This window comes from Crocodylus porosus, unplaced genomic scaffold (genome assembly GCF_001723895.1).
Source record: "Crocodylus porosus isolate Cpor-Errol unplaced genomic scaffold, CroPor_comp1, whole genome shotgun sequence".
In the NCBI taxonomy this organism is placed as follows: Eukaryota; Metazoa; Chordata; order Crocodylia; family Crocodylidae; genus Crocodylus; species Crocodylus porosus.
Window position 1 is genome coordinate 29,468,198 of NW_017728907.1, and position 23,399 is coordinate 29,491,596.

The 23,399-nt window shown below is 42.1% G+C and overlaps 1 protein-coding gene across 2 annotated transcripts; it reads right to left on the reverse strand.

The window, feature by feature from the left end:
- Positions 1-519: 519 nt before the first annotated feature.
- On the reverse strand, positions 520-23,269 carry SLC35A3 (solute carrier family 35 member A3). 2 transcript variants are annotated; one of them, XM_019531037.1, is made up of 8 exons: positions 23,180-23,269; positions 10,686-10,892; positions 8,333-8,487; positions 8,127-8,249; positions 7,342-7,513; positions 6,648-6,766; positions 3,313-3,446; positions 520-971 (listed from the first exon to the last, which is right to left on the reverse strand). In XM_019531037.1, exons 2-8 carry the CDS (start codon positions 10,870-10,872, stop codon positions 881-883), a joined length of 981 nt encoding a protein of 326 aa, XP_019386582.1. In that variant the 5' UTR covers positions 10,873-10,892; positions 23,180-23,269; the 3' UTR covers positions 520-880. The 2 variants fall into 2 exon arrangements, with proteins under 2 accessions (XP_019386582.1, XP_019386581.1); XM_019531036.1 differs by lacking the exon at positions 23,180-23,269 and adding an exon at positions 14,860-15,229 and having other exon boundaries at positions 10,686-10,890.
- Positions 23,270-23,399: the final 130 nt, after the last annotated feature.

The following is a 23,399-nucleotide window of genomic DNA, read 5'->3' on the forward strand; positions in this document are numbered from 1 at the left end:
CTGCCTGGCTCGCCAAATTGTTGCACAAAGGCGGTTCGTTTCCCTGGAGGCAACGCAGAGATCACAGACACACAGACATCAGTCGGCACAAAAGGATGTATTTGTTTGCAAACAAAGGTCAGAGAGTGGAGCTTTGAAGCTCAGATCACCTCTGGCCAACTAACTGCATTTGGAAGAGGAATTTATCTTCTCTCTCCTGGGCACGTGTGCAGACACAGGAGTTCCTGCAGCCTAATTCCGTTTCATACAAACATACATGTAACTACATCATCACATCCATCGCATGTATAGTATAATAGCTATTTGAGTATACGGGGCGGAGAGGTAAATATGCAACAGTTCATTAAGCATGCTCAATGCTACAAGAGTTCAAAAGTTTATACCCCAAGGACATGCAGCTAAATTCCAGTCTCTGTAATCAGTATGAGAAAGTTTAAGGAGGATGGGGGAGAGGAGTCTTGGACAGTATTTCTTTCTTATCAGGAGCAAGATGCAAGCTGTGCATTTCTGACATGCTCTTGCAAAGAGTGCATAGGACAGTTCCACAGCAGTCAAAACAGTAACATCTTCTGTTTAACCACAAGTTCAAGTTGTAAACATTCCTAATTGCAGCTGCTTGGAAACGTTTTGTTCCTTTCAAGTTTGTATTACTAAGTTGCACTTAGAAGTTTCCCCTTCATTTTTTCATCAGAAGTACATACATTTTTCTCTGTTTAATCCCTTTGGTTGTCGAAAACCAGTAATTAGCAATAATTAGTTCTTGCTCAGCTTCAGCGTGATAATCCTCTCCTTCCAGTGCTTGATACCATCACCCATACGCAAATTTCTTTTTGAGGTCCTTAATGCACAGTTTTGAGAAACAGGTGGATAAGGAAGTCTGTTATGCCTTAATAGGATTTCCTGCAGGTTTTGGATCATAACCATATAGGAAGGTAGCTGCTATTACAAGAATGGCTCCAAAGAAAAAGACACTAAATGGAATATATATATATTAAAAAAAAAAAAAAAAAAAAAGGTTAGCTTTTTCAGTCAGTGTAATTTTATACAATCTGGTCCACACAAAAAGAAATGAATTCTTTGGTGTAGTGGTCGGCAACGCCCCTCCCCCTCTTTTTTTTTTTTTAGAAGCAGGTATGAATGACCAAGCTCCCTACCAATGAATGCTGCCAAAACCGCTTGACTCCCCAGGCCACAGATCCAAATTTCATGGGCTGAATCTGGCCAGTGAGCCACAGGTTGCCAACCCCTGCTCTCATACACTTCTAGTATGGCTAAAATAGTTATCTCCAATTTCTAACAAACAAAGCTAACAATATATTCTCTTTTATTCTGAAAGACTAGAGAGAAGAAAAGTAATTAAGATGCTTGCCCCTACATGATACAGCACTGCAAGAGTCTGAAGATTAAAAAGAACACTGTCACTTCATGAAACAACTGCCAAAGGAGAACTAGTCTAATTACATATAAGTGCCTTTGTTTCCTTGGCTGAAGCTCCAAGCACAAGCATTCGACATTAACTACAGTAGTTTTATTTTTATTTTGCTGTATATCCAGGCTTTAACATGCTTTTGACAGTCCTAGCTGCATCACATCAAATAGTTCAAATATGTCCTAGAAAGGCTATGTCAAATCGTATTGGAGCATATACTGGCAGCAACTAGTTTGAACTCTTTTTATATATAAAAAAAAAAACTAGTATAAAAGAGTAGGCAGGGCTTAACTACTATAACAATATGGTATGTATATAATAGTATACTTATATCAATACTGTATATTAGATATACATACAGACCTCATTTTTTATGAAACACTATGGGCAGGATATACAATTTCAATAAATGTGACAGCAATTTGAAATGAAATATCTACAACAATAACAATAAGAAACATTGCATACCCCCACAGGGCCTATAGCTGCTGTTTTTCATTTTCAGAAATTTTGGTAGGCCTTAATACAGACTGTAACTGTCACCTAAACTTTTCCTAACTGCAAACAATTTTAGTTTGGGCTAGACTACAGTCTGTTTTAGACAGAATCTACTTTGCATCACAAGCAGCTACTTTTCAAGATATTTTTAGTCCATTTTGGATTATGTAGGTCCCTTATAATAATCACATTTGTATAATTTTACATAAAACTGAAACTTGGCATACTAATACCCCAATACACAGCACACTCAATGTGTGGTAAAATATTAAAAGCCATTACAGAACGGTCTGCCACTGCACAATTGCAGTGTGCCAGAACTACCAAAACCTGAGGAATCATAAGAGTTCAAATTATACTGTATTATGCTTGGAGTAGTCTTGGAATGTATCTTTACAAAAAAAAGCAACAAACCAAAACCAAAAAACCTCCATGTTTCTTTGGAGAGCATCTCAAGGGGAAGAAACTCAGGAGATTTAGGTCTGCTGTGTCTACAATGGGTCATTTACCTAATTGCCTCAGTTTCTCCATGTGTAAAATGGGGCTCATAGTACTTTCCTCCTTTGTAAAGCACTTAAAAACCTGATGACATACAAGGTACAAGTGGCTAGGTATTACCTTCACTATTACTCTTCAGATGCAACTCACCTGGAACTGAAGAAATAGACAGCAAAGAGTACAAGAGACAAGCTATACCACTGTCAGTGTTAGGGACAGTTCTAAAGTGATGCTAAGCATGAAGAAACAGTAGCATCCTGAGGCTCCCAAGAGGCTGCGCTAAGTATAGCACAGTCAAATCTCAGATATTGGAAAAAATAAGTGCAAATTCTGGAATAAGGTTAAAGTCAGAAAGGAAGGTGCTCAGGTCTGAACTAGGGAAGAAAAGGGATTGAACTAGCAAAACAAAACAAAAACAATGGAAGGTAGAACAAGATGAACTAAGAAAATGAAAAGGACAAAATAAAAATCAAACAAACTGGAAGAGAATAAGGGTTGAGAAGCTGAAAGAGGAAAAGGGTTGAGAGAACTGGAAAAAAGCAACAAAGAAGAAGAACAGCATATTAAAAAACCAAGATGGTCAGGGCAGAGTGGTTAGATAAAAATCAGAAATAAGTTTAGTTTACTTCAGTGACTTATGATGGGCTGTTTGGAAGGACCTCAGAGGAAACTCAATCTGCAGTGCTTAAGCAAAAGATGTTGTGGCTTGCTTTGTTATGAAACTAGGGCAAGAGGCTTTAGGTTTTTGTATTTAAGATCAGAAACCCATCCAGAACTTTACAAATAATTCTTACCATATTTCTAATATTATTTTCCATCAGTATCTACCAGACATGTCAATCTTCGGTAATGTTCATATGTGAGTATACATGGAAAATGAATCTTACCTAGTAGGGACAAAATCTTGCAACCAGAAATAGGAGATCAATGTTGACAAGATAATAGACAAAGAAGTTGCAAATCCTTTTAAAATATTGTCTGCATATTTTATGACAGCAGCAATCACAAGGCCCCCAAGTGCCTGCAAAGAGATTGAAATGAACTTAAGATTAGTACTGACTTTAAACCAGGGGCAGGCAATTATTTTGAGTGGAGGGCTAGTTAACGAATGAGCTGTCGAGGACTGCATGGGTACTCCTGCCCCTTGACAGTTGCTCTGCCCCCTTGTTACCATTTTGGGACCAGAAGTCCCACGCCAACCCCTGACCTTTGCCATCAGAAGTCCTTCCTTTGCCCCCTGGAAATACTCCGGGGCGGGGAGTTGTCATCTTAGAACCAGAAAAGAATCAAATCATACACTAGAAGTCAAACACCTACTATAACATATTTTAATTTTATTACAAAAAATATTTTTGCCATGATTTGTGTTTGCATAATGTATATAGAAGTTGTGGCGGGCCAGCAAGGGGTGCTCCTACGCTGAGCTGCCCACCTCACTGCGCCTGACCACCTTCCAGGCTCCAAGTGCCTCCCTGGTGGCACCTCACATCTGGTCAACCCCCCTCCTGGAGCACACCTGCTAGCCTGGAGCTAATGCTGCCACCACTCAGGGTCTGGACTGATCCTGGCTCTCTGTCCCCTGGGAAACACAGGCCCAATAGTCCTTGAGGGTACTTGACCCACTTCAAGAAATTGGGGTGCTTCCCTCAGTCTGAAGCACTAACAGTAGTCTCCCTTAGTCAGCCAAACCAAGGGGACCCCAAGGCATAATCTAGCCCCTCTCCCAATAAGTCTCCCATGCTAAGTACAAAGGAGAACTTTATTGGTTACAAGGAGTAGATTTGAAATAGGGTACAGGGTTGAGCAATATCAGAGAAATCCCATAGAGCAAACTGGCATGGCTGGGTAGCCTTTGATCATGCATCTGAGTTACTGCAAGCTATGTATCTAGTTAGATCTCAGGCAGCTTACTCACAAGTATCATCCAGAGGCAGGTGAAGATTTCCTCTGGAGACAGGCTGTTCATTGGTCATGAGTTTCAAGAGAGACAGCAAGTTTCAGATGGTCCAGCTTCTCTCTCTGATTTTTTTCATCATGGCTACTGCTCTTCCTCCTGGGCAGTCCTTAACTTATGTAGCCCTTATGACTTCATTTACCTGGTCCAATAGAGGCCAGCACCTGTTGGCTGCCAGCCAACCACTTTGAAATGCATCACTGGTTCCTGGGTAGACTTGCAGGGTCTCTAGCCCCTTCCCAGTCAGGTTAGCATTTCTTAGAACAATAGGGAGTGTAAGCCCCTCACCCAGGTATGTGATTCCAGTAACCTAGGTAGAGGGAGCAGGTTTCCCTCCTCTCTCAGGAATGTATCCAGCTCAGGTTACAACTCAGGGCTACCTACAGAGCCCATGGGATGTCTGCCCTCTGCAGTGACCATGTTAACCAAATTGTCACATAGCAGAGTTTTTGGGGAGAGAGGTGGCATTCTGCCACAGAAATGACTACATAATAACTCAAAAATAAATTCTTAGTTTTGTAAACTCTCTGTGTGTGTGTGTGTGTGTGTGTGTGTGTGTGTGGGTGGGGGGGGAGTATATAAGAGTGTGGATGTGTGTGTGTGTGTGCGCGCGTGCCTGTGGGAGACACAGGGTATATTGGGGGGTTGTGTATATGTGGGAGGTTGTGGGGGCAGGGTGTGGGTGTGAGGGAGGGTGGGTGGTGTGGGGACCCATTCACACTCCCTCCATGGTGCTACAGCAGGCGGAGTGCTCAGTGCACAGGCACCTGACATGGTGTGGCTCTGGCCAGCGCTGCACATCACAGCAAGTAATGCAGCCTCCACCAGGCTGCCTGTATTGCCGGCGCTCCCTGCCACTCAAGTGCAGCTCCTGCACTTGCACAGCAGGGAGGGAAGCCCCATGTACTGGAGCCAGGTGCCTTCCCTGCTAGGGCTTCGCAGCAGTGGAAGCCCCAGGTACTGGAGTGGCTGCCTTCCCCGCCCCACAGGGGAAGGTGCCTGGAGCTTCCCTCCCCTGCAGCACAGCCTCTGCAGGGAAGGCAACCAGCTTTAGTACAGGGGGCTTCTCTCCCTGCTGTGCGAGTGCAGGGGCTGCATGAGTGGTGGGGAGCGACAGCAATGCAGGCAGCCCAGCAGAGGCTGCACCCCTCACTGTAATGTACAGTGCCAGATCTGTGCCCTACTGGGCACCTGGACCCCCTGCCTGCTCCTGCTGCCACCACCTGTTGGGGCTGCACACCATAAGGGGACTGTGGGGGGGGTCCCCACATTCTGCACTCTTCCTCACACCCACACGCTGCCCACCCTGGCTCCATGCTGGCGCTGCCCCTGGTTCCCCTGGGCACAGGCTCTGCGCTGCCACCAGCCCTGGCCCCATGCTCTATGCTTCCTCCCAGCTGCAGCCCCGCTCCTGCTGCTACCCTGCTTGCTGCCCAGATTCAGCAGGAGGCCGGGGAAACAGAGCACATTCTTGGACACTGCAGCAGCAGCAGCCCTGCACAGAAGCTGCATGCTGGCTGGCCAGGCCCAGCCCTTCCACCCACGAAGGTGGGAGCAAGGCAATAGGGTACATTTTTGGGGCTGCATGTACCCATGGACAGAAGGACTAGGCAGGGCACAATTTGTTGGGGTGTGCCGCAGACCAAATGAAAGTGCTTGTGAGGCCGGATCCGGTCCACAGGCTGCATTTTGCCTGCCCCTGGTTTAAACCATATTCACAATGGATAATTTTATTGGCAACATCTATTTTAATACTTTGTAAACTTATTAAAGGTTTTCAAATGTGTATAAATCCACTATGCTTTTTACGCTGTTGTGCATATGCTGGGTTGAGAGCAACTAGCAAACAAGTTCCTCATTCCCCAGCAGAGTGATCACCAAATATACACCAAAATGAGACTGCAGATAAGGTGGTATACTCCATTTTTAGCTCAAAAAGATTGTTAGGAGGATAGGCTATGTAACTAATCTTGTATTTTATTTTCTTTATCAGTTTTTAACTTTACAAAGGAAATACTGCTGTAGAAGTTAATTTTGCACAATACATGATTCTATAATGTTTGCACTGCTATCAATTTGCAAGTGCTTCTATTAGGAGGTCTATTTTAGCACGGATGGACAGGACATTTAAACTAATGAGAACTTTGTGAATAAATGCGAGCCACCAACATAACTGCCCCAAGCACACACAAGAAAATAAGTTCCTAGGTCTGTTATCAGTGTCCCAGGGGACCTGTTTCAGTCAGGATACAATTTTAGATACATTACCTGTAGAACTACAACTGTCCACGTAAGTTTGTTATACCCTTGAAAAAATCCATTCTTTGAAATAAGTTCTCCATCATAAATGTACACACCCATCAATCCAAATATGCTACCAAAAAATCCTAAAAAGTAAAAGACAGATATTTGTAATTAAAAAGGAACAGTTTCTGGTGCTTAACAAGGTCCACCTGGCTTTAAGAGTTTGCCCGTATGCTTCCAGTTTCAAGATATGGGCCCTAGTTTGCAACACCACAATTATGTTTACATGCCACCCAGATAGAAATTTAAAAGCAACAAAAACAGATTTTCTTCTTGTAACAGATTCTGGTCATTTACAATAAGGGACCCACTCAACATGGGGTATTTTTTGGCAAACAGTAAATTAATTGAAAAATATAGATTAAGATAAATTTGGCAAAACCAAGTCCATGGAACCTTAAAGTAAGGAAGGCATGGATAACATGTTCAGAGACTGTGCTTGTGTTTATAGAAGGAACAGTGAATTTAGTTTTCCTTTTAGGCAGAGCAACAGGAACTAAGAAGAAAACAAGCACACCCAAAAACAGAATTTATTTACAGATTTAATTACATACACCACATTAAAATGCCTATGCTTTTTTAATGCTCATCTGAACCTTTGTTTTCAGTTCTTCTAAAAACAATGCCCCTTTTTTAAAATGGTCATACTTGAACTTACCAAGTTGGATGTTTCTGATCCACACAGATTGTTTGGTTTCTTTTAAAATTTTCTCAAAATAAACCCCAGCAAATCCACTGGAAAAGCAGGCTATAAGAACTGCCATGAGGCCTACAAACTGAGACCCTGCAGAAAGCTCCTTAGCAGTTAATGTTTGAGAATCTGAGGGCCACTAGATGAATAAACAAAACAAAAAAATATATATACTTAAAAATGCATAAACTCAGTCATAATTTTTTTGAAAACTATAAATATTTATAAGCAACAGCTTGTTTTCTAGCAAGGATCTATGCTATTGATAAATGTTGAGTGATGTGCTGTAGGACAATTAAATCTTATCACACCTATTAAAAAAATTGTACCTAAAACTGCTGTTATGATTTTTTTTCCTAAACCCTTATCAAATAAGAGGTGAAATTCTGATTTTCCCCTGACAAAACTCCCACTGACTTTAGTGAGACCCAATTTTATCCAGAATACTTTATGAATTGTCTAAATCTGTTAATCATAGTATAGTAGACATGCTGTATCTAGTATTTATGTTTATTATTCTTTGGAGACAATACAAGAGTGTAATCAGAGATGTACTGGAGAGACAAGGAAATACAACAAAGGGTTTTAGTCAAAGAGAGTAGAACCTCAATACTCTACTATCCTATAATTTTGCTCTGGAAATGATAACAAACTGTACCTATATGCATTAGTTCCAGATGTACAATATGGTAACTGATGCTCAAATATCTTATCTCTTTCCCAAACCACTAAGAGACTTACTTACGGTTTACCTGGACAAGTGCAACTCCTGTCATCAAAATCACTAAAGAAAGCCACTGGTATACACCTAATTTCTTACTTAACATGGACACAGAAAATAAAGCTGTGGTAAGAATTTTCAATTGATATGTAACCTGGAAAAACACACAATAAAAGGTATTACTACACAATTCATGTTTTGTTTGTCCAAATACAAAGATATATAGTAACAAAGTACCTGATATGTGGCTGCATCTAGATTTGACAGTGCTACATAAAGCAAGTTATTCTGGAGGGTATAAATTCCTGATGGGATAGCAAGTTTAAGTGTTTCCATTGGCTTGTTAAGGATTTCATCATGTAGTACCCTGTTCAGTGTCCGAAAATTGCACTCTACAAAAGTAAACAACAGAAATAATGAAGATACAGAAAAGGAAGTTAACAAAGAATTTATGATGCGTTTCTTTCAGATTTATATGTACTTTTTATTATAAATGTCTGCCTTCAAAAACTCAGTCACCCCAGAAAAAAAAATATGCACTTGGTTTTTGAAAGGTGTAACGAGGAAAAAAGATTTTTCCAGGGTTATGGCTGCATAGAGCAGGACAAAGGCTAGCTTTCAACTCATTTACCCTCCCTTTCTTACTTAACTAAAGCTGAAACCGTAGCTGCTCCTGAAAACTAGTCTGCATGGATGGATCTATGATTTGGAAAAAAGTTAAAGCATTTCCAAGGCTGTGAAAGAGGAGAAGAGAGACCAGGAGCAGCTAACAAACAGCAAAACCCTGAAAAGATTAACTTAATTAGAGGACTTTCAAGACCATTAAAAAGGACAGAGGATTGTTAACACCGCTGGAGCGAAGAACAGTGAGGCATTAAGTCAACTGACTCCCCAGCTGCCTGACCTGTAATGCAACAGCTGCTGCACCATGAAGCAGGAATCAAAGCAGAGTGTGCTTCTATCCCAGGCAGAAAATCAGTTTCCCTGTTTAATATATTCACCCCAATTTTTGGCGGCCATTTCTGTGTGTGTTGTATAAGAGAAATGCAGTACTGTATACTCTCTCTTTCTGGGTTTCACGCTTATTTTATAAATGATTCGTGAGTCCTGATACTGACAATGACAGTGTCCATGTTAGCCTAATGTACTATTGCCAATAATTATTCAACGTAATTTTAATAGGCAGAAGGCAAGGCATACTATAATTTAAAAAAACAGGATGATTTACAATTTCTATGATTGGTTAAAGACTTAACGGGGATGTCCCCAAATAGTAAAGGAATAAATTCTATTAAGCATAAACAGCTATACATCTGGAAATGTCAAATTTATTTCATTCTGCAGCTAAATCTAGTGCTTAAATTTACCCCAACTTAATGATAAACTGTATGTGTTTGTACAGATGTCAGTATTCAAACACATATGAAGATTTTTAGGAGCTCAAGACACTGAGGGTGCAGACAGAAGTGCAGCTCCCTGCTGTAACTGAGAACACTTTGCAGGAATCATTCTGAATTACAGTGATCCCCAGGACCAAACAGAAGTTCACTCTTGGTTCCAGCAGGGACTGGCTGTAAGCTTGTAACTGGTTTCCCCTACCAACAGCCACTCCTTCCTGCCAGTTTCTTGCCAGCTGGCTCTGTTTTCAGAATAGAACAAGGAAAGGGAGCAGGGGGAACTTGTTCTAGGGGTTCCCCAGCCAGTGCTGGAGGGTGGGATGGGTGAATTGGAGCCCCCCCCCACCTTGGAGGGGGCTCCAATACACCTACCCCACTCTCCAGTGGAGGCTGAAAACCCCCCACACCAAACTCCCTCTGCTCCCTTCCCCCCCCTCCCGTTTTGAAAACAGTGACAGTTTGACAGGTAGTACATACACAAATTACAGAAGACACTCTGTTTTGAAAAGTATTCATCTGAACCCTCATGTAATAAGGGTTCAGATTCTCACACAATCTCACACAGGTGAAAATTGCCACTTCTGTCTGCACCCCTGGGGTGCTAAAAAACTGAAAATAATCATGAAGTATAGAATGTACAATCTAACAACAGCACTTCGAAGTTAACAAAGTTGTGAGCTTAACATTGTGTTTCTGATTACTATTAGAATAGCATTTCTTCTACTATGCTAGGAGCTCATTGTTTCTATTTCATGCTCTTATCACTTATTCTTCAAAACACATTTATGGCTTTCCCTCATTTCTGCTCATTTAGCACTCTTATGCATGCCTTCCAGATGAACAGAAGAGGCAAGTCCATCCTCAGTACAACAGCTTTGCATACTTCTCAATATTCATGTCCCAGCAAATGGAGTCTCTTTGATAGATTTACAAAAAGGATATATGCTGTTGAGGTATTTAGTACAAGCAGTAGTCTTTCCTACTGTTGGAATACTATTGTGATAAGGAGCCACATGATAAGAGATAGTGAGAATGAAGGGTTCTTACAATCCACCCAAGTACGTGAAAAACAGTTCCTAAGCTAACTGAGAACCAAAGTAGGGAAGAATTAACCTGTTTCTGCAGCTTTCACTGAAATACATTATTGAATAAAATATAGTAAAAATACTCATTGAAAAAACCCCATTGCATACTGCTATCTTTGTAGACAAGTAAAATACAGGCCATAATCTTCAGCAGCTCAGCAATAACTACAGCAGTGGAGGATAAGTAGCGAGGTCCTTCTTCTTTCAATGTCCGAGAATAACGCATAGTCAAGACCAAACTAGTGGTCTGAAAGACCAAGATCCCCAAGGAGAGGTATTTCAAATTGGTAGACATTGCTTGACTTTCACTTTCCTGAAAGAGAAGAAAAATAAAAATAATTATGAAGCCAAAACTATACACTGCCATTTCCTCTCTAATTTTATGTATGAAAATGGTGTCCATTGGACAGAGTCAAAAAAGGGAATCAAATACAACAACGTTTGCTTATTCAGTTTTCTACTCTAAAAACAATGCTGCAAGAGGCTAACCAATTTCAATTGATCTGCGAGTAGTAAAATAGCAAAAGCTTAGGAAGAATAATTCTTATTAGCGGAGAAGCCCTATAACGATACTCAGTGGTGCTTATTACTATGCAATATTTTTGTTCAAAACAAAGGTGAAATGAGCCTGTTTAAAATAAATTTTGATACCTGAAGATTATGAAACGCAAATGTTCCATAGAATTTGATCAACATAGTAACATGGCAGTCAAATACATCAATTCCCATAATGCTCAAAGAGCTATTGAATCAAAAAAATCAAATGTGAAACTATAAAAAAACCCCCAACAATTAAAATGTCTCTAATTGATGATCACAGATAAGACAAAGACCACTGCCATGGTAAGAGAAAAAGCAATATGAATAACAACGTAAGGAGTATTGCACTTTATCCTATTTGTTCCGAGTAATAAAAATAGTAGCCTCCATTTCCATGATAGATATTAATGCAAGTTCACACTGTACACACTCATTTCATATGCAGTACATTCAAATCTACATGTATAGGCCATCTTGTAGTAGTTGAGACAGATCATCACATCTCTACTTTAGAAATTTTGTAGTGCTGAGAAAAGCTCTAATTCTGTCAGCTTTATGCACATTTAATTTAAGCATAAGCAGTCCCAAAAAAGAGCTAAAATTAAGTGTATGCATAAAAGCCTTTGCTGGATCAGGGCTTGTGCATTCAGCATGCTCCAAAACACAATGCAGTTTTTAGGTGCATATAAAGCAACCACAGTTACTGTTAGTGGGGCTGAAGAACCTAATGCCTGTGCTGAAAATTCATTCACAAACATTCAGATAACCATGCTGGGGGGGTCGGCAGCCTTGACCGCTATGTGTGCTGTTCTTCCTCCCCGCACTCGGGGACAGTCTCCTGCTCGCAGCTGTCGTTCCCTGACTCTCACGTGCCGTTGACTCGCCTGCCACGACTTTGATGGTTCCGGTTCAGTTCCGACTGTACGGTGCGTGTTGGTCCAGAACTGGGACTTGCTGCGTGTGCGGGGTCCCACGTCGCTGAGGGCTCCTCCTCCCCTACACCCTCGCCCAGGCCTCTGGTAGCGTGACCGCCTGCCTAGGCCGGCCACATCACGATGTGCTTAGTAGAAGCAAATTATCTTGTCCGTCACCCTCGGGGATTCCCCCGTGAGAGTGAGTCCGCCTCCTCCCCACAGGCGTGCCAACGTCACCCTTGGTAATCCGGGTTAAGACTCCCCGCTTCGTTCCCTTCCGGGCACTCCTCTGCCCTGATTAGGAATTCTTGGGGCACTGCCGCCCCACGCTGCTGGAGCACCGGCAGTGCTCCCCTCCTACAGTTTATATGGTAGCTGGCCGTCTGCCGGCACCAGCTGCTCCCAGTGGCCTCAAGCAGTCCAGAGCCACGTCCAGCCGACTCCCTCGACTCACCAACCCTGCTGGGGCTTGCCCTTGCCCCAGAAGGTCCTACAGCCTCCGCGGGCGGCTTGCCTCCGCCTCCGGGGGCTCTCTCCGGCGGCAGCTCCTCCGTCCCGTCCTTCCGGTCCTGCCGCCTCCTCGTCTGGCTCTGGTGCCTCTTTTATGCGGCCGCTGTCCGTTCCAGGCCTTCTCTCTTCCGGGGCCCTGAAAGAGGTCAGTTTCCGCCCAGCGTGTTGAGTCTGCGCCCGGTGGGCATGCCCGACGACGCCGGGACTGGACACCTCTGAGCCCCCGGGCTCCTTACCTCCCTCACACATGCTGTGTAAAGTGAAAGCAGAACAATAGCAAATGACACAATTTTGGGAAAGACAAACCCTGAATAATTGTGTGATGGCAGTGATGTTACATCCATAAGTGAGAAAGCCTAAATGCACTGTCCATACCAGAAAAATTCCTTGTAGCTAACACTGATTTAGTTTCACTTAATCAATAGTAGGCACTGTAATGTACATTGGCTCTGCCTGCTACCATCATTTTAAGCACTGTATTTATTAGAGAACCCTAGAACAGAAGGCAAGGAGAGGTTGGACCTATACACATACTGTATTGGTGACACATACAGTAAAATTCAAGTTAAGATTTATGATTTTTAAAAGTCTGCATGCTTGACTATGCAATGCTCAATGCACACAGGTAACTTGCAAGTATCATGTGCTGTGCATAATACTTGAATGTAGGGGAAATGTGCACATACTTTTGAAAACCTGTGCCTAAAATAAGAGCTGTTTTTCACTGACTGATTTTGTCTCAAGTATATCTTCTAAGCTTATTCTTTCCCAGATTTAGACCAACTACACTATTCAAAGATTTCTGACTCATACACCTACACTCAGCTTTCATAAATGTTTTGCAATTAAATATGTAGAAAAATAGATTAGCTATAATCTGTGGATACTTAAGCAGACATTATAGTACTGTATGAATATAACAGGCTTGCAACCATTCAGTCACAGATGCAGGTGAACTGCATCTCATTTCTATGAACAATACACTTATTTGCAGCCAAAACTGTAGATCTGCATGTATTTTTGTTAATGTTCATTAGCAATGCGGAAAGGAAGAGAATAAATGAGTGAGTGCAGAAGCTATGGGATGCACATTAACCTGAAGGTGCTACTTGACAGAAACTATTTATATGCAAAAATATCACCCAAAAGAGACCATGAAAAGAAAATTTGAGGACTAGAGATCCTGGTAGAAAAATTGGTAGAATTCAGGGGTTTGATGAAATGTTGGAGGAGAGGAGCCTGCACAGACAATACAGGATAAGGCAGAGGAAGACTGACTCACTAGTGGAGGAGATCAAAGGGCAGGTTTGTTATATTGGAGAACAAAGAGAAACACAGAAAGGGAAGAAAAAATAAAACCCCACAAAAGAGGAAGAGATGTACAGAAGATTGAGAGAGAAACAGAAATCAGTGTAATATGCAGACAAAAGGAAAACAACCCAAGATTAATATCAACACCTTTTAAAGACAAACTAGCACTGTGAGCAAATCAAAAGGCTTTTATCACTATCCAAAGAACAGAAAGGTGGACTGCTGTCTTCCAGGCACAAGGAAATGAGCTGTGAACCTGAGGGTGAAAAGAATCCTGATGGGACTAGGGAAAATAAAAATCTACTGTTTCTCTCAGGTCCAGACAAAAGATGACACTGCCAGATTCAACAGGACCAGATGAAGGATAACTGGGAAGACTCTTAAAGAAGTGGTAGCTAAAGTTATATCTTCAATTAAACAGAAGTGGTAACATTTTGCACAATAGAAATTTTTCTCTCTCATAGGTCTGGAACTATAGGGTGCTCACACTGCATTAACTTCTTTCTGAAGCTAGCATCTCTCAGGAAATAAACTGTGTAATACTGTAGAAAAGGAATGAATTCTAAGCCCTTGCATCTTCAACTTCCTCCATTTTTTTGATTAAGGTGATACTGCATATTTGGGACAGTTTTGCCAATTCCCTCTTTCAATTCTGAAATATCCCTATCTCCTTCTTCTTCAATCCACCCAGTTGGTTAGAATGTGAGCACTGGGATTTTGACTACATAAAAACATGTCCCAACTAACCCGCACAGACAACTTTTCAAAAACTCACACCTCAATGACAAATTGCTGCTGAGGCAAATTCCTCTGAAACGGATGCATTTACATAGAATGGAGAGGTCCACAGAACCTCCTGACCTTCAACTTCTGTATTTGGTGAACAAGCAGAGCAGTACTGTAGATTCATATCACCCCAAAGTTCAACTTATGGAAAGAGGCTGACCTTAGAAGCCACTGCTTTTCTAATAAAACTCAGACACCAGAAAAGTACGAAAAATACATACAGATTTGTTGTCTTCAAGTACAGTCTTGGGTTCATTATCTGTCATGATTCCAGAAAGCAGAAATTTAAGACTGTAATATCATCCATTTAACTTTGCCTGTAAAAAACTGGTCACATCCATTTTCTTTCCTGCCAAGCAGTTCCTTAAATAAGACAAGGTGCCTCAGAAAGGTAGCAGCAGAAGAACATCAAATATTTATTCCATTGATTCCTTAAATGGACCCAAAGCATTAACAACCACACAAAACAAACCTGAGTGTTACTGTGGTTGTAAAAGAAAGATTGTTCTTGGAGTTAAGAATGGAACCAAGTTGCAGCTTCCAAGAAAAGCAGTCGTCAGCAATGCTGCGTACAAATGAAGCACCTTCGTTTTATGCTGTACGTGGTTAGTCACGTGTCTGGAACTGCACAACAGTTGAACTTTCACACTCCAGTAAAAAAATGCCCCACCTATTAACTTACAATAACTTCCCCGTAGGTGCTCAGCTTGCTTTGTTTCCTCTTCCTGTCCTTTTACTTTAAGTTTCATGCATCAGGGCGTACAACCCAGTGCAAACTTGGGCTTCAATCCAACATATCACTTAGGCATTCAAGGTGCCTCATGTTTTAGTGGGACTGGTCACAGCTTGAATCAAACACAGACTTAATTGCCTTCCAGGGTTTGTGTCAGACCACTCAGCACTTTGCAGATACAATGCAAAGCCATGCACAGATGCCCAAACTAGTTTGTTGGAGGTAAGATCACATTCAGTATTAGCATGGCACATGGTCTTTACTAATTAGCGCTGCTGAGAAACAGGACTAATCAACCCAGATGCAGCACTCTGCTAACTGGGCTATATTATTTCCGTACCAAAGGCAAACTTAAGTATCTTAGCAGAAAGCACTATGCTATTCATGCAGAGGGAGCGGCTAAGAAAGGGTATATGTCTACATTGGAAAGTTAGTGCATTGTATGCTAGGGTGTGAATTTATACTATACTTGCTACTGGACACTAGCCCCCCCCCCCCCAAACTCAGGACACTATTAGTGCAAAATAAGTGAGAGCGCTGACTCCACTTTAAATGTATGGAAAAAGAGTTAATAGCATGTGGAGACAGGGGGGAAAGGGGTGGGGAACCAAAAAACTATTTGGGAATCCATATGACCAGTTGTTAAATAATGGGACTACTGAAAATCCTCCATAACTTCTAGTAGCAGGGCTTATATCAGTGGTCCTCAACCTTTTCAGACTCAAGGCCCTCCTCCTTAGCTTTAAGGCACCCCTTGGACTACAGGAATACAATAGAGCTATTCTTTTGTTGCAAAGAACTCGGAAAGACCAAAACAGGTAAAAATGTTTTTAACACCATGAATTCCTGTTTGAAATCTCTGGGTTTATCTTGTGAATCATTTCTGCACACCAAACAGTGCTAAAATTTGTAGCACCCCGCGGCACTCTGGAAAAGATCTCAAGACACCACAGGGTGCTGCAGCACACTGGTTGAGAATCACTGACTTAGTGGAGAATACATTATTTCACTTATCCATGCAGATTGACTATGTTCATTCCTGAACTACAGATTGCCAAATCATCATAACCTTATAAAATACAAAATCTTGACTTGTATCTCACTGCTATGTTAAATTCCCACCCCCATGTCCCTTCCCCACATAAAATCATTATAAGTACATTCTAATTATTTCACACATACAAAGACCACAAGAAAATCTCTTGTGCTTTTCTCAGTTCTTGCAAGAAGCTCATTATGTGATATACCTTGACCTCAGAAAGGCTTCTTGACTTTAGCAAGGGATGTGATATACCTTGACTTTAGCAAGGCTTTTTATACAGTCTCCCACAGCATTCTTGCAGGCAACCTAAGGAAGTATGGGTTGGATGAACGGACTATAAGGTGGACTGAAAACTGGCTGGATAGTTGGGCTCAAAGGGTTGATGTAATCAATGGCTTGATGTCTAGAGTTGGTACTGAGGCTGGTTTTGTTCCATATCTTCATCAGTGATCTGAAAGATGGGATGTAGTGCACTCTCAGCAAGTTTCCAGGTGACATCAAGCTGGGGACAGTAGTAGATACACTGGAAGGTTGGGCTAGGATTCACGGAGACCTAGACAAATTGGAGGACTGGACCAAAAGAAATCTCATGAAGTTCAATAAGGACTAGTGCAAAGTCCTGCATTTAGAATGGAATAATCCTATGCATCGATACAGACTGGGGATTGACTGGCTAAGCAGCAGCTCTGCAGAAAAGGACCTGGGGGTTACAGCGGACACTCAGCTATGAGCCAACAGTGTGCCCTTGTTCCAAAGAAGGCTAAAAGCATACTGAGCTGTATAGGTAGTAATGTTGCCAGCAGATTGAAGGAAGTGATTGTTCCCTTATACTCAGTGATGGCAAGGAGACATTTGGAGTACTGTGTCCAGTTTTGGGCTCCCCACTGCAGAAAGGATGTGGACAAATTGAAGAGAATCCAGCAGAGGGCAATGGAAATGGTTTGGGGGCTTGGGCACATGACTTCTGAGGACAGGGTGAGGGAACTGGGCTTACTGAGTCTGGAGAAGAGAAGACCGAGGGAGGATTTAATAGCAGCCTTTAACTTTGTGCAGGGTGGTTGCAAAGAGGATCGAGTTGGACTGTTCTCAGTGGTGGCAGATGACAGAACAAGGAGCAACGGTCTCAAGTTGCAGCTAGGAAAGCTGAGGTTAGATATTAGGAAAAACTCTCTTGAGGAGGGTAGTAAAACAGTGGAACAAGTTACCCAGAGAGGCTGTAGAATCTCTAACCTTGGGGGTTTTTAAGATCCAACTAGATAAACCCTTGGCTGAGATGATATATTTGGGGATGGTCCTGCTTTGATCAAGTGGTTGGACTAGATAACCTCCTGAGGTTCCTTCCAATCCTAATTTTCTCTGATTCTATGATTTTTACAATTAATGTTATTTACACTTGGACAAAGTACAGTCTTGTTCATTAAAAATCACATTATAAGACAGGGTTGAGTGGAATATGGCTCATGAGCCGGATCTGGTTTGCCAAGGCATTCTATCCGGCCTGCAGGAGGTCATTCAGCCCTGCCTGCCCAGGCACAGGGGGCAGCCCTGGCCATGGTGCATGCAGCTGGTTCTGTCACCCCCAGGTATACAGCAGGGCTGGGGTGCTGCGGTACTTGGTCTCCATTTCCCAGCTGCCACTGCTAGTGTCCCCACTACCACCAGACCTGGCCTCACTTTCTGAGTACTCTGGCCTGTCCATCCTGCACCCAATGGTGCTTTTCACATTCCAGTGTTAACCTTTGTAAATTAAGTATTCTCACTACAAGAAAAACAATTTCTGAATGTTCTGTTTTAAGCTGCTAAATAACTAAAGCAGCACCATATATAATACATGATTCTTGCTACACTCTAAAATACATAGCCACACCCCTATCTTTATTTTTTAAACAACATAAATTTACTTTTTTTGAACAACTGTCTTCACACTTTGGAGTGAGATTTAAAATTCAGCAGCTTAGAGGCTGCATCGCATAGATATCATATGGTACTGCATGCACTCAACAGCTTTAAAGACCAAGTCCATAAATGCTTAGGGTCTAGGAGCTGTAGATGCTCACAATCTCTCCATAGAAGATCCAGTGCAGAAGCGATTTAGTGTAGAACTAAAACAGGATAATCTCTAGAACAGGGTTGGTAAACCGGTGGCATGCATGCCACAAGTGGCATGAGCAGCCTCTGTGTGTGACATGAGACAGATCAGAGAGGGAACAGGCAGCACAGTGGCAGATCAGGTAGAAAGCAGAAAACAGTGGCATATCAGGCAGGGAGCAGAAAGTGGAGCAGCAGATAGGACAAGGGAAGGGGATCAGAGTGGCATATGGGGACAATGTGAAACTTAATTTGTGGCATCTATGCCAAAATTGTTGATCACTATTGTTCTAGAATATGCTTTGTGTGTGGGGGTACATGGTATTGTTGATACATCTTCAAAGTTCTTCAGTACAGACTGAACCATGGGTATTTAAAAAAAGAACCAGGGAAGTATATTTAGTGTCATTTGAGGTTCTAGTTCTGCAACTTGTACTATGTCAACAGACCCTGGGACTCCACAGAGCAGCCGTTGTTCACTGCAGGAAACAAGTCTCCAAGACTCAGACCTGAACAAGGAAGGACCACATAAAAACCAGCAGCCTAAAAAGTAAACACAAAATTTGTGCAAACAACTTTATTTCACATATCTTAAACGAGTGCTGGAGGAAATTAATTATTTAGTGCTGACTCACAGAACCACCTGGCATGAAAATAAATGTCTGCTGTTGGCTCACCTATATTTTTTTTTACTCAAAGTTTAATTTTAAAGTAAATGAAAATATCAGACTGCTTTTATGTTATAGTTTTCAGCCAATGGCTATAGGCTAGCATAAGCTGCACTGTGGTTGGCATTAAACACAACTTAGATTTCACATTTTAATTGCTGAGGTTCTTAGAACATAAAGGCCGAGTTATAAGAGACTTGCTACTGTTGGCTGTTTGACTGTTGATATGTTTGGGTTTTTTGGATCAAGTATTCTTTTCTACACAAAATGCAACCATTTAAACAAGAGGTATTTGCACTTCAGCAAAAATTGAGACCAAACTAAACTGGAAATTCAAGACCCAAGTAAAACCAAAAGGCAAATGTAATCATTGTTTTAGTTTTGCAGCTGAGATTTGCCAGAAAATAAGTTCTGTAGGACTTGGCCTCACACAAATAAGTAAGGTAAAAAGTAAACTGTTCTGATCCATTCAAGTAGAACAGGTTTATGTAATCTACCCATGGCATCTCCTTAAAAACAGGAGGGGAGACTACAGCAACAGATTATACTTTAATGATCCCAGTTGGGGGCCATGAACTGATTGGTAATGCCATGCTTGAATAAATTATTAAAATAGGAAAATAATATTAAGAAGATTGGCAAACAAGGAAACACAATCAAAGAAGAAAAATGGAGTAGCAACAAATTTGGCTGAACTCTGCAACTCAAGGCTACTAGCACACAGAATCTGGAGAAACTGTTTTCATATATCAACTCCTCTTCAAGATGTTAACATGCATATAACCTTCTCCCCCTTAAATCCCAGTCTGGCACCGACACTTCCTTCTTCTGCTTATAATGGACAACCTAATAAGACAGACTACTTAAAGTAAGAAACCTGCATTTTCCATGTGGTTGTTCAATTCCTTAGATCTTTTACCCCTGTGCATATCGATACATCCTATTGGGCAAGGTTTAAGGGCTCAATAAATCTATATCAAACTGAGTAAATTATTCTTTGTGTGGGAAGCAGCATACAGATGGTAGTTAGAATGCAGAAAAATCTCTTAGGGTCTGACAGTGTAGCCAAATGTATTGCTGACTATTTTCTGTGTTAGAATTTAGATATGTACTAACTGTTTGTAAATGTCAAATGCTTTGCTAAATGGTATGAATTTGAAAAATGACATTTTTCCGTATGTAATCTTTAGATTACATGTGTAAAGTATTTTTTATAAGCCACAACTGGTAAAAATTAACAGAGTAATTCTACTTAACATTCTTGTTTTAAAATCTCTCCACAGATTTGCTCCATTTTACCTCTCAAACCTCTTATCTGACACTGGTTTCCTTTCCAGCTACTCCTGTTGACATACACAACTGTTATCACTTGAAACTATACCTGCCCATATACTTCCATCCCAGCCACCACTAGTAACTTTATCAGCTCAAATCTTAGGTTCTTTGGTTTCACTCATTGTCTTTGTGAAGGTCTTTATTAGGAACACCATGTGGACATGGGCTGTATCTTTCCTATAACTTGCATTCTTTTTTCAAAAAGTGTTTAATAACAAATGCTTAAAGTTACTACTTCTCTTTCTCCACTGGTAGAACCTAAGCAACCTACTAATTCAACAAGCTTTTTTTTTTTCAATAAGTTCTCCTTAGAACAGCTTTTCTACTATTTCTATCCATATTAGTTTTCTACTGAGTTAAGGATTCTTGAAAAAGGATCAAGGCAACTGAACAGTATTTCCATGATGGGAATATTAAATACATCCAATACAATTTGAATGATGCACTTCGCTCCCAGACTACAATTCTAACTTACCCCTTTGCTAATCATGCCAGTACACCGAGTGTCAGCAAACATAGTTTATCCAAATTCTTCAGAGTACAGTTACAGTACAGTAAGGAAATCTTATTGGCTAAATATCTCCTCTCTCTATGAATTCTTCTCAACTCGGCTTCAAACAGAAATCTGCCTGTGGGTGATACATAAGGACCCATTGATACCCACTGACTTATCATTTTAGTAAAAGGTTCCAGTATTCCTACAGTCCAGGAGAGGAAGCCCAGTGATGGTCTCCTCTATTTTTAAATTAACTCATATCAAAGATGAGGTTCTTCCTCATTCAACACAGGGGAAAACAGCTCATCTTGGAATTGAGTAAAAGGCAGGAGAGTTAGGAGGAATGTGGTGGAGGGTCAACCTGGGCTCAGAGTCACATCCTCTGCCACTCCTCCACACTTCCCTCCACCTCTGCTTCCTGCCCCGTTTGCCCTCTATCAGCTTCAGCTCTGGCCTGGGGCATGAAGTACACACTGGCTACAGCCCCTGAGCCACACAGCTGTGGTTGCAAGGGTGACAGCTCCAGCCCTGGCTTTGGGGCTGGACAAGCTACTGCCACAGCCACTGCTGTCCAGCTGGGTGGGGCTCAGAGCCAGAACCACTAGTGAAGGTAGCTGGTGGCAGGGAACAAGCAGCACTGGAGGTGGGGGGAGACAGACACAGAGAGGCAGGCAGCAGGGAGTAGAAGGGGGAGGTGGGAGGGTGGGGGAGGGCAGGCACAGTGGGGTGCAGAAACCAGGGGGCAAGGTGTGCGAAGGGTAAAAGGGGGGCGCTGCTTGCTTGCCTCCCTGCCACTGCTTTCCCCACTGCAACAGTGCAAGTACAAATTTAAGCTGATCCTCCAATAATTAGATTCTAGACATTGAAAATTATAAAACAATTATAATTTTTCCATGTTTAGAATCTAACTACTGGGGGGTCATCTTAACTTTGAAGTTGGATTGGATTTGGGTAATTAAGACAATACTATAAGTTGTCCTCTCGTACAAATATATAAGAAAGCTAGCAGAGCAGCAACCAAATTCTGATTGTGGCCTTTTGGGTTTTGGATGCTACTGCAGAACACATCTTATTTTCTCACAAGGAAAGATCTCTCAGGAAAATTTTTTATTAACACTAAACATATCTAGAAATAGTAAGTCAGAAACTGTTAACCTCAAGTGCCATATAAGGTTAAATCTTTAGATTCTTCCTTTGACCCCTTACAGGCACTGAACAGCTCAGAAATACATTCTCTCTAGTTAGATGAGTGCTAATGGAAATCAAATATTCAGGCTAGAAACCGTCAGTGTTCACTTGCAGAGGAAACTAAAGACATCACTGAGTTAAATCTAACATCAATACCCATTGGTGCAATAGGTTTATATTGACATAAGAGTTACTGAGCCAAACCCAGTCTGCTAACATAGAAGGAGGACATGAAGGATCAAACTTCTCTGTCTCTCCTTTTAAACACTGTATACACTGTATTCACTGCATATATCCCAGTACAGAAAGACTTATTAGTCAAACAGAGACAGGGATGAACTTTCAGTTCTCTGTCTTTGTTCAAATCCCACCTCAAACACATACGTGGACACAAAGAACTCATCTTCACTGCAGTGTGAACTCAAGAGTTTTACTTGAGCATTATACTACCCAAACTCATGTACACACACGCATCTAGCTTTAAACTACACCTCAGGAGCACAGGGTAAAGCTCAAATGAGAAGGGATGGAGCTGGTGCTCAGTGTAGCACACTCATCAACTAATCTAATCACTCTCTAGAGCCCGGCCACTATTACTTCTGCCTTGAGTGGAGCAATGCAAGTGAGCTGCTGCACTGAAGACAAGCTGATGGACACCTGTTGCAAATAATAACAACAAAAAAGTGCCCTCCGTAATTAGAAATAGATGTTTTTGTACAGAAGAGACTAGTTAACACTGTTGAAGGAAGCCCAGCTTTTGAACGGTCTGACACATTTCCCACACTGCTCTCCATGCCTCTTGCACGCTAAGAACCGCGTTCAGCCTGCTCCTCCTCCACCGCCACCTTCGCCCTCACCAGCTGCTCCTTTCCCTGGACTTTCCATCCCCGAGCTCCTCCCTGTCTCACCCGCCCCTCATGTGCCTCACCCTCAGGCCAACAGCCTAGGAGGCATCCAAAAAATGGGGCAGCTCAGGCTGCCTTTAACCTCTCTCTTGTGCCGTCCTTGGCCCTCCGTCTCCACTTGCCGGACGCCTGAGGATGCTAAAGCCTTTCCCGCTGCACGACCGTGTCCATCCGGACGGCGCTTGAAGCTCAGGCTCAGGTGTCAGCTCCCTTAAAGGCCCCGTGGGCTTGGGTCTGGGAAGCGAGCCCAGGCCAGGACGTGCCCCGCAGGAGGTGAGGGCGCCGCCTGCGCGGGGGCCACGGCTC

Excerpts from the sequence above, each read along its gene's own strand:
- SLC35A3 (XM_019531036.1), bottom strand. The coding sequence starts at position 14,904 with ATGACAGATAATGAACCCAAGACTGTACTTGAAGACAACAAATCT. Across the intron at positions 10,891-14,859 it reads TACTTGAAGACAACAAATCT|GAAAGTGAAAGTCAAGCAAT; the intron begins GTATGTATTTTT and ends CTTCTCTTTCAG. Across the intron at positions 6,767-7,341 it reads GATCAGAAACATCCAACTTG|GATTTTTTGGTAGCATATTT; the intron begins GTAAGTTCAAGT and ends TTTACTTTTTAG.